This window comes from Musca domestica, unplaced genomic scaffold (genome assembly GCF_030504385.1).
Source record: "Musca domestica strain aabys unplaced genomic scaffold, Musca_domestica.polishedcontigs.V.1.1 13, whole genome shotgun sequence".
NCBI lineage: Eukaryota > Metazoa > Arthropoda > Insecta > Diptera > Muscidae > Musca > Musca domestica.
In genome coordinates, this window is record NW_026712172.1 from 2657251 (window position 1) to 2669311 (window position 12061).

The 12061-nt window shown below is 36.4% G+C and overlaps 2 protein-coding genes across 2 annotated transcripts; both read right to left on the reverse strand.

Moving 5' to 3' along the window:
- Nucleotides 1–5610: 5610 nt before the first annotated feature.
- On the reverse strand, nucleotides 5611–9658 carry LOC131800870 (uncharacterized). Its single transcript, XM_059118724.1, has 2 exons — nucleotides 9515–9658; nucleotides 5611–9456 (listed from the first exon to the last, which is right to left on the reverse strand). Exon 2 carries the CDS (start codon nucleotides 9319–9321, stop codon nucleotides 5611–5613), a length of 3711 nt encoding a protein of 1236 aa, XP_058974707.1. The 5' UTR covers nucleotides 9322–9456; nucleotides 9515–9658.
- A 156-nt stretch (nucleotides 9659–9814) lies between these two features.
- On the reverse strand, nucleotides 9815–11013 carry LOC131800871 (trichohyalin-like). Its single transcript, XM_059118725.1, has 2 exons — nucleotides 9985–11013; nucleotides 9815–9925 (listed from the first exon to the last, which is right to left on the reverse strand). The coding sequence occupies exons 1-2, from the start codon at nucleotides 11011–11013 to the stop codon at nucleotides 9815–9817; spliced, it is 1140 nt and encodes a 379-aa protein (XP_058974708.1).
- Between the last annotated feature and the right edge of the window lie 1048 nt (nucleotides 11014–12061).

The window sequence follows — 12061 nt, forward strand, 5'->3', positions numbered from 1 at the left end:
TGGACGAGTAGTCCACAAAAACCACATAAAAAATTAACTAAATTCACTTAATATATTGCAGAGTACCACTACTGCTGTCATTATGCAGAGCAGATTTCCAAATATTGGACTATTCCAATTCTAAATTAATGACAATACATGCAGGGCTAGCAAAAATTTAAACCGGATCATTTAAAATTATTCATACCATCGAATTGCAGAATTATGAAAATATAATACGTAAATTTGAAAAAGACATTCTTATAAACACCAGCCGTCATCCCTTAATCCCATACATATCCTTCACCTTATCCCAAATAAAATCCCATATTGCTAGAATTAAACCTAGGATAAGATTCAAATCGCTAGATTTTCTCGGTACAGCTTGGAAATGGTTGGCTGGTAGCCCAGACCGCCACGATTTTGAAATCATTTCAAAGAAAATTGAAAATACTCTTAAGAACAATGATAATCAAATAATTATTAATAAGTTTTCAATTGAAAAAATTAATCAATTAACAAACATGTCTAACGAAATTGTAAAAATCATTAAATCCGAAAAAAACGTAGAAAATGAAAAAATGTTTGAATTCAAATATAAATTAGAAATGTTGAAAGAAGAAATTGTTAAAATAGAACTAGCGATTCATTGAGCTAAGTAAACGTTATAAATTCATTCATACTGTCAGCTATCCAAATTGAAACACTTAATAAAATTTTTGACAAAGAACACATTCTGTTTAATAGTATTGACGAATTACTAAATTTCTCGAGAGTAAAAATAGCATCAGAAGGATTTAATATAACTTATATCATAGATAAAAAACGGACACTTCATCCCAGATATTAAGTATATCTGCCCTATACTATACCAGCCCTAGTGCAACCTACAAAAACCACCAAGCAACTGGAATTTATAAATCAGATGAACCAAAATAATTCTCATCGATTGGAAGATTGTGGAGAAATGAACAACATAAGTCTGATACTTGGCACCATTCTCCTGTTTATATTTATAATATTAATAACACTTTTGGCCGTTAATCACTTGAGAAGAACTCATTCAACTACTCCCAACAAACCTATCCAGCCCCATCTAGATCCTAATGAATCACCAGCCTGCAAAGATGGTCCAATTAGTATGGAAAGCTAAACAAGTAAAAAAGCTGTAAGTTCGGCCGGGCCGAACTTTTAATACCCTCCACCACTTGGTACAAATTTGGCAATTTCCGCAAAAAAAAAAAATAAATAAATAAAATCAGTTAAAAATTCTGTTAAAATCTTAAAAATACCGAATGCTTATACGACGACGTGGACCTGCATAGGTAACTTTTGTCATAAGTTATTACAATATTTAAATGCGAAACTTGAAGAAAAATCTGTTTATATGCACAGACAAATTTCTGGCATGGGCTGAAGTATCCATTACGAACATGCAAAATTTGAAACAATCCCGGTAAATAGTGTCGCTAAAATTATCAAAATACCGAATATCGGGGGGTACGATATGAAGACGTGGACCTACATGCCTCATTTTTTGACTTAGGATGTAGTATCCGAACTTCAAATGCCAAATTTGAAACAATTCCGATGAATAATGTCGCTAAAATCATCAAAATACCGAATATCCGGAGGTACCGTTATATGGGGGCTATATGATAACTTGGACCTACATGGCCCATTTTCTGTTTTATGCTGCAGTATCTATTGCGAACTTCAAATACCAAATTTGGAACAATTTCGGGGAATAATGTCGCTAAAATCATCAAAATACCGAATTTCGGGGGGTACCGTTATATGGGGACTATATGAAGACGTGAACCTACATGGCCCATTTTCGAACTTAACCTGCCTACTGGCAAAATATACATGTGTGCAAAATTTTAGCCTTCTATCTCAATTTGTTCGAAAGATAGCGTGATTACAACAGACAGACAGACAGACGGACAGACAGACAGACGGACATGGCTAAATCGTCTTAGAATTTTACGCTGATCAAGAATATATATACTTTGTTGGGTCTGACATGAGTATTTAGAGGAGTTACAAACGGAATGACAAAATTAATATACCCTCCATAGTATGGTGGAGGGTATAAAAATGATGATGGTAAACCCAAACATAAAAGTATTCATAGCTGACTGTTCTAATACAACAAGCACGCAAAGTACAGTCCCACACGAGGATGTGTGGATTTAAAGGGGGAGGACACGAGCAACTGAACCAATGCCATAACAGCAGATCCAGTTACAACATGAGCAAACCAACATAACACGCGCAACCCGAAATAATAACACTTTTCCACAATCATCAAATATCAGTGGCGTGATCGTGGGAAATACAAAGTCAGCATAAATAACAGTAATTTCGTATGTGACATTTCGAGTTAAATTTGTTAAGTAAATTAGTTACAAATTTGATTTCATAATAAACACGCGGTGTAACAACCTCTCCGGTCTTTTTAAAAAATAAAACTTATTAAATAATTGTTTAATTGGCCCCCAACGTGGGGCACCCTCTTAAACTGTAAAGGATAAGACCCCACAATAAAAAGATCGGGATTTGTATACTCAAATAAAAAAATCCAAGGAAACGTCGCGCCCAAGTAGAATTATTCAAAAGGGAGACCTTCTATAGCCAGCAGCCTTGGTACGCGAACTCGAATTTAGTTTTAGAAATAAATGAAAAAAAATATAAATGACAATCAACTTTTAAATAAGTGGAAATAAATAAATTGAAATAAATTTTGAAAAAAAGGAAATTAAATAATTGAGTTGATAATTAATAAGAAAATAATAAAATAAATAAATCGAGTTATAAAATAAAAAGAAAAAAATTATAGTGAAATTAAATGAAAAGCAACGAGCAAAAAAGCAGTAAGTTCGGCCGGGCCGAACAAAAAAATAAAATCCATTAAAAATTCTGTTAAAATCTTTAAAATACCTAACATCGGAAGGTGCCTACATATGGGGGGATATCAGATATTGTGGGCCTTTATAGACAAATCGACGTTTGGGGGTAAAGCACTCACAAAGCACCCCTTGTGTAGAATTTGAGACAATTCCGTTGAAAAATGTGGCTATATTCATCAAAATACCGAATATCGTGGGGAACTGTTGTATGGAGGCTATACGATATCGTGGACCTATATAGATAATTATATTCCAGGGGATAAAGTACTCACAAAGAACTCCTTGTGTGGATTTTTAGACAATACCATTGGAAAATGTGGCTAAAATCATCAATATACAGAATATCGTGTACCGTTGTATAGGCGTGTATACTAAATTGTGGGCCTATATACACAATTCCCTTTCAGGGGATAAAGCGCTCACAAAGAACTCTTTGTGTAGAATATCAGACAATTCCGTTGAAAAATGTGGCTAAACTCAATCAAAATACCGAAAATCGGGGGGTACCGTTATATGGAGGCTATACGATATGGTAGACCTATATAGATAATTCTCTTCCAAGGGATAATGTACTGACGATGAACTCCTTGTGTGGATTTTCAGACCATTCCATTGTAAAATGTGGCTGAAATCATCAAAATACCAAATATCGGGGGTACCGTTATATGGGGGCTAAAGGGTATCGTGGACCTATACAGATAATTCTCTTTAAACGGATAAAGTACTCCCAAGGAATTCCTTCTGTGGATTTTTTAGACAATTCCATTGAAAAATGTGGCTAACATCATCAAAATACCTTATATCGGGGGGTAATGTTATATGGGGGCTATACGATAACGTGGACCGATATGGCCCATCTTCGAACTTGCCTGCAGACAAAAGAGAGATCTGTGCAAAATTTTAGCTTCCTATCTTAATTCGTTTAGACTGTAGCGTGATTACAACAGACGGACAGGGCTAAATCGTCTTAAAATTTTACGCTGATAAAGAACGTATATACTTTGTTGGGTCTAAAATGATTATTTCGATGAATTACAAACGGAATGACGAACTTAATATACCCTCCATATTATGTATGGTGGAGGGTATAATGAAACAAAAAATAAACTGGAAATAAATAAATTGAAATAAATTTTAAAAGAAGAAGAGAAAAATAATATTGGCAATAAACAAGTAAAACAGGCGTTAAGTTCGGCCGGGCCGAACTTTGTATACCCTCCACCACAATTAGTGTTTGAAGTAAAACTAAATATTTGTTTTCTTTTCTTTCAAACGGATGTAAACATTTTTTTTGAAACACCTTTCCTTTCTCATAACTTTCACAGAAAAAATTGTACACATAAGAAAATTGTACACATTAGAAATAAACACGTTTTAGAAACATGTTTGAAACGCCAAATCTGAAAAGAACCCTCATCTGTACATCAAATTCTTATTCTAACACAAAACATAAAAAATGGTTATTTTGTTTTTTATCTGTATGTTTTTTATTACCTAAAATTCATTGTCTAAATACAATCTAATTATTGCTATCTTAATTAACGTTATCTTATTTTACATTTTATTCTTAATATGGATTTCAATATAATTAAATATATAGAAGTCATACATGAATCGAATTCGTCATTCATTGCATTAATATTATGTTTATGATCAAACATAAATCTATATATTAATACAGATTACAGAGTAAACAATAAAATATTTTACTAAACTCTATAAAAACTAAATCTATTAAAAAATGTGTTTACATTCTATATTATAAGTATAAAATTCTAATTATATATTACTATTCCATCATGGTGGCTGTGAACTGTGGCGTAAGTGCTACAATTAATATTTAAATTTTCTTTACTAAATACCCAATCGATGTGCGTACCGTGATTCGTTGTTGGTATATTTCTCTCCAACTTTGATAATAAGCCCATTGAACGAAGAGCAGTTTCAATTGTACTAGTTCGACTACTTCTACAGATATTGAAATCCCCGACAATTACAATATTTGAATTATCGCCGAAACGTTCTCTAATATCACATATAGCTTCAAGTAAAATACGTTTGAAGTTGCATTCGGGATATGAAGAATTCCTGTAAAGTACTATAAGATACATATCTCTGAATTGGATGAGGGAATACTGAAATGATTTTCTGCCTCTGCTTAGATCTTTTTGACAAATAATATTTGCCTCAGAAAACTTTTCGTTCTTAATATAAATTGCGATACCCCTCTTATCTCTTACTCTTCCTTCAGTATGATTGCAATCTATTCGTGACAATATTGAGAAATTGTCAAAGAAAAGTTCTTCTTCCGGGTATGTCCACGTTTCCACAAAACACAATAGGTCACAATGCATTAGAGTGACATCACTAGAAATATCAGAATGATGAGCACTCAGACTTTGTATGTTTTGATAAAATATTGTGAAAGCGTTATTCGATGTGTTAAACTTACTATGCTGCAAGTGTATGGCTTTATGCAATCTAAGCCGTTCCAATTCTATTTTGACAACATCAGAGCTGCAGAAAGGTTTTGGTGGAGTAAATGTTCCAATAATGTATAGCCCACTTGCTTTAGTGGCTCTACTACAAGCGACATAGAGAGAAGCCCTACTCATACCTTTCCGAACATGAACAGCAACTTTTTCATAGGTTGCGCCTTGACTTTTGTGTATGGTTATACCTTCTGCAACTACCAATGGAAACTGTAAGCGTTCTATAGTTATTTGTTCATTCCGTTTGTACTGGAACGTTCGGCGGCACTTTTCAATGGGAGTCCACAATAATTCTGTGGGATGTGGTTTTTTCTCGCCATTCTTCCAACACTTTCATCAGAAAATAAGATCCAAAGCGTTATTGGTTTTGTTGAGTTTCTACCAAAATCAATATACTTCAGTATGCCAGTGGCTCCATTGACTAGGCCATCGTTGGTATCAATATTGATCGTCATCATATATTTTGCACTCAATTTTAATTTTAGTTCACTACAAAGTCCTTGCGTTTCTGAGGTCTTTAAATTGAGAACCGAACTTAAAATTTGATTCCGTTGACCGATAGCTAATGAATCTGACTTCAAAATATCGGATGCCTTGGAAACAAATTGTTCTGATGTGATTTGTTCCAATCTAAGGGAATTATAATTATCGGTTTCTTCGTTTGACAGGAATAAATGAATTGCTTCATTTGGTATCTCCGATGTTGGTATGACCCTTGACTTTATGAGCGAAACATCTTCTTCAGTCATTTCTCCAGTTGACATTCGGTTCAGTGCAAACGCGAAATCTTGGTCCTCCCTTTGTCGCATTATCTCTGTTAGCTCATTAAAGGAAAACAGATCCCACAAGCCACCCCCTGCGAGGATGTGGTATGGATTAGCAGTATTGGTACTAAATATCCATTTATCCCCAACTGGAGGCAGTTGTTTTAGATCTCCGAACAAAACTATAGAGATTCCTCCAAAGGCTTCAGTGGTTTTAAAAATCTGCCTCAGGCGTGCGTCAAGGAAACCTAACATTCTACATCCAACCATGGAGACCTCGTCTATTATGATCAATTTCAGATCTGTAAATTTAACCAAGAGCTTATTAACAAGATCACTGCTTAGTGGACGTAGCTCTCCTCGGAACTGGTTTACTGGAAGGGAAAAAAGTGAATGTAATGTCGCACCTCCAATTCCAAAAGCAGCTTTTCCGGTAGGAGCACTTAATAATACTTTTGGCAAATCCGGATTAGCGCCAGGTATAGAATTATATCTAAAAGTAACTGCCTGATAAATGGTTTTTATAAGGCGACTTTTTCCTACGCCAGCTCCTCCCGCAACATACTCATAAAATCGAACTTTCTGAACTATATTTTGTAAAAGATGTTGAAAATAAGACCGCTGTTTATTGTTCAGCGTTCTGATTAAATGCTGAAGTTCTTCGAAATTTACTAATGGTGGGAGTCTTACTAAGTGTACATTGGCTTCTGATTCCAGGTCATCTTCATGGTGGTTGTCAATGTCGAAGACATTTATATTTTCCTCTAATTCTGGAACAACCAAGGCTCTAAACTCCTCGTCTAAAAGTTGGTCACTTGTAATGTTATCGTTACTCGCATGGTCTTCACCACCATCACTGTCTTCACGAATACTTTGCAATATATCATGTAATTCACCATCCTTGAACATTTCAAACTGCTGTCGGTTCCTTTCAATTACATCCATGTAGATAGAGCAGGTATCTTCGTTGTTTCTTCCTATAATGTCTTCGTCTTCGTTACGCCATGGAAAGTATAACATAACCAATGTTCGAAAATAGTCGTCCCTGTTTAAGTCGGCCCTAAATGAGGGAAAACGAATTATAGCCGGACTTCTTCTTTTATATACGTAACCCGAATTATTTTTTAAGCGAAACAAAGCCCCGACATCATCAGGATGTTCCTCGTCATCTTCAAGAATATCTTCATCCTCCTCATCATGTTGACGATTCCTTTTGCGCAATGTCTTAGAGTATGTATAATGTGCAGCGAAATAAGCCAAACATACATCGCCTAGATTATCCGGTCTTTGAATATAATGCTCAAGTAAATTCGATACATAAATATCGGTTGAATCAGGAGAAAGATTTTGAAGCTCTTGCCTCGGTTTTAGTATGCGAACACGTTTTTCTGGCAAGAGAGTATTGACATAAACATCACTGTTGCTACACTGAGACAAATGCATTCCCAAGATATTGTAAGCTGCTTCTTGGGCTGAGACTTCGGATGCTGATATGAATTTATTACCTATATGCTGCAACTTTTGTTTTACAGAATAATTTCCTTCACGTATCTCGTTCATTGTTTCTTGCAACAAACGTGAAACACCCCGATTCGACTTGTTTATATAGTTAACTATATATGACACGCATGCATAAGCATCCAGAACAAATTGAATATCCATGTTTGCTTTGTGCATTTTTAAAATCCGCGAATTAAAAGCATTTATTGATCTGTCTTTGAAGGATCTTTTAAGAAAAATTTTAGGTTTTCTTATAGAAGACCTGATCGCCGCAAGATATTCATCTTTGTCCATATTAATCCGTGGGTCTGCCAAAAACTGATCAAAATTATTTAATCGTTCACATTCTATATCTGTTAACTTTGCGTTAAGCAAATTATAAATTTTGTCATAGTTGCACTTATGAGCTGATAATTGTTGCTCATCTACATCATCCGAAAACGGCAAAAGAAGTTCCGTATTAGACATTGGCGGATATGGTATATGAAATCTACAGAATTTTTGACCTCTTATTTCACGTTGGCATGCTCTTCCGTGGTTGTGTTGCTGGTAGTGGACTATGTCTTGGATTTCGCTATTAGACGAATCTGTAGAAACAAATTTATCTATAAAATCCGTAACACGTTGGAAGCTATTTCGATCTGATATATCAAACAAAGGGGCATTGTTTAGCCAATATATGCCGTGGACATGAGGAGACCCTCGCTGTTGAAATTCTATTCTCCAGTAGAATTTGATTACATTAAACTCGTCGAATATTCCACCATTAACCGTGAAACTTTTGAAGAGGTGTCTTATTCTGTGGTCAAAATACCTGGAACATGTAATTGGATCTGACCTAATTAGTTCGTACCGTTTTTGGGTGCTAAATGACATTGCCTCTTCTTCGGTAATATTCCTTCCTTCTGCAATTTTTACCAATATAACGATCAATTCTGGCCATTGTGATTCAGCAGCAGAAAGAGTTATAAAGAACGTTGGAATGCCAAATTGCCTGATCATAGCCAAGACCTTCTTTTTCTCTGCCTCCCAATGTGCTGGAGAAGACCGCACGCCTTTCAAAATGTGATACCCTTCGTCGTGCTGCACTATATTTTGTATGAACCGGTCATTAAGAGCATCCGTTGCAGTATAATTGCGAGTACCAAATTTCTTCCTCAAACAAGTAGAAATACTGTTCTTGATTTTAGAAAACTCTAATTTTTTATACGAGTATAAGACTTTGTCTACCCGCGCACATCTTCTATCATAACGCCGGGCTTCAGATTTTATCAATTTTGCTATTGTCGCTGTAGATTTTCTTTTAATACCACAGTATATAGTGGGAAATGATAGCTCTTCAGAGTCCTCATCTAATAGCAAATCCATGGGTCTATGGCCTTCACCAGGAGCTATTTCAATATTTTGAATTTGAACATTTTCGACTGGAATATAATCTAAGAGGGTTTCTTGGGGGTTATGTTCTTCAATGTGATCTTCATCTAAGTTAAAATCAATGACGCTCGATAATAGACTTCGATCTTCGGAATTTGCTATAAACGGCACTTGATCAGCAGGACCCATATTGGCCAACCATTCAGATGAAATACAAATTTCATGTTTCCTGTACAATTCGGTTTCAATAAGGTATCTTGCTGCTTCGAAAATTTTGCCGGGCCGAATCGTTTCAGACATAAAATAGTGTGTGTAAGATATTCTTCGCTTCAAATGAACCTGGATAACTTCAGTTTGATCGGACGTTCTTGGAAGGACGTTGACGGTGGAATCGAGTGAAATGGGGACATTTACTACTGCACCCCTTACAGCACACTGTCGATTATAACCCAATGAAACTATTCTCATAAAGGGAATTCGTGGCGCAACAAACCTTTCTTCCAGCGACGTCAAGCCCTGAAGTTCACTCGGAATAGCTGGAAAATGTAGACCTTCTGAGAGACACATAGAAGGAACCTTCCCCGCATTGATTATTTTGTGGCATGTGTTGCAGAATTTATATATATCGTTATCAGATGGAAACTGGAAAAAAACTGTACTTAAATTTGGGTATTTTTGTAGAACAAATGTTTTGCGGAGAGTCTTAATTTGAGTAACAAACCAAAGACCTCCACAACAAATACAAACTTCTGTGGGTCCGCTCTTGATAATATTGCAAAAATTGGAAATTATCCTAGCTCTGCACCTCAAAGTATCTTGAATTTGTTGTTGTGACCTCGATTCCGGCGACAAATTTCTTCTCCTTGCTGAACTTCTCAGAGCTTGTCTCATGTTTATATTTTCTCTGTTTGTAGGATTCATACGATGAATAAGGACGCGGCAACTTCTCATCCTGTTTTCTGCTTCTTGCATTTGCTTAGCAACTTGTCTGGTGACACGACGAGCTGAAGTGTTCCGCTCTTGTTCCATAATACGGAAAACTGGATTTCTTCGACGTACTCGGTGCATTGCTGTGTCTCTCTCTCTTTCGACTTGGCGGTATTCTTCATTTTGTCGCCGAATAGATCTTGCCAAAGAGTCCCTTTCTCGTTCCTCTCCACGATACGCCGGATCCATTCTTCGAATAGAATGGACCAAAGTGTCCCTCTGTTGTTCCTCCTCCCGGTAAGTTGGATCCATTCTCCTAATAGAGTGGGCCAAAGTGTCCCTCTGTTGTTCCTCCTCCCGGTAACTTGGATCCATTCTCCTAATAGAGTGGGCCAAAGTGTTCATCTGTTGTTCCTCCTCGCGGTATGTTGGATCCATTCTCCGAATAGAGTGGGCCAAAGTGTCCCTCTGTTGTTCCTCCTCCCGGTATGTTGGATCCATTCTCCGAACAGATCGAGCCACAGTATCCCTCTCTTGTTCTCCTTCCCGAAATGTCGCATTCATCCGATGGATAGAGTGTGCAAGTGTATTCCTCTCTTGCTCTTCTTCGCGATACGTCGGATCCCTTCTTCGCATTGAGTGGGCTACCGTGTCCCTTTGTTGTTCCTCCTCCCTGTACGTCGGATCCATCCTTCGAACTGAATGGGCCAATGTGTCCCTCTGTTGTTCTTCTTCCCTATACGTTGGATCCATTCTTCGATTAGCGTGAGCCAAAGCATCGCGCGCCTGTTCAGTTGCTCGATAACTGGAATTCATTCGGAGAATAGAGTGTGCCAAAATGTCCCGTTCTTGTTCCGCAGATCTATAGTTTACTGCTTGGCGCCGAGTTGAATGTGCTGCTCTATCCCTTTCTCGCTCATTTTCTCTATATTCAGGATCCTGTCTCCTTGTTGCTAACTGTTGAGAGTTTCTGAGCCGATCGTCATTTAAATTCCGTTCACGGTAACTGTGAAGATGTTGCCTCATAATTCGTTGTAGTGCCGATTGTTTACGTAGTTTAGGCATAATTATTGATTGTCGAATTGGAACAGTTTTAAATCTGTATAGAAAACTTTTCAGTTATTTTCGTTGGTATTAAGTTATGTTTTGTTTAACGATTCGTTGTGAACTGATTTGTTAAAGTTGAGTTGGTTTATTATATACACAAATACTTACTGCCCAGGTAAGATGTTTTGTAAAAATCTGCGTAGAGTACCAGGTATATGAACCAAGTTGACGAGTGGGAGGGTTTTATTACCGCCAGGTATATTACATTAGTTTTATTATTATGGTTAACCTTTGTTTACTGGTAATTTAAGAGAGTTTTGATTATATAACCCACAGGTACATTTAATTATTATGTTATTGTTACCAAAATGCACTCTGTACTACCTGTAGAAACAGTACAAAAACAGGATCAAGCAAACAGAGGCAATAAAAATCACAACCATACTACCTGTGGCGATAAACTAAAATCTATTACCCTAAATTTGTGGCACAAACAATAACAACTTTTATAAACCATCATATAGGCGCTATACATACTCAAATAAAGTTGTTGCTACCGTAGACCTATAAATACAATGTCATACCCCATTGCAAACCCCAAATACTAAATTGAATATTATATAATGCTTAGCCACTGGATTAAGAACTTGTTACAAATTTCAAATAACAAATTTGGGCCAATTCCGTTTAAAATTGCGACTTACATTATCAAAATACCAAAAATCGGGAGGTACCGTTATATGGAGTCTAAAGTAAACGGGGACCTATACAGCGAATGTTTTGTCACCCGCTACAAACTTTTAATATCAATATCTTCATATCATCGGAACGATTCCGTGGAAATATGTGGCAACAAATCATCAAAATACTGGATACCAGGAGGTACCGTTATATGGGGGCTATATGAAAACGTTGACCTATACATATAATGTTACCCCCACTGGAGCTAGAATCCATTATGACTTACAAAGACCAATTTTTAGACAAATCCGTGGAAAAATGTGGTAAAAATCACCAAAATACCGAATAACGGGAGGTACCGTTATATAGGGGCTGTATGAAAACG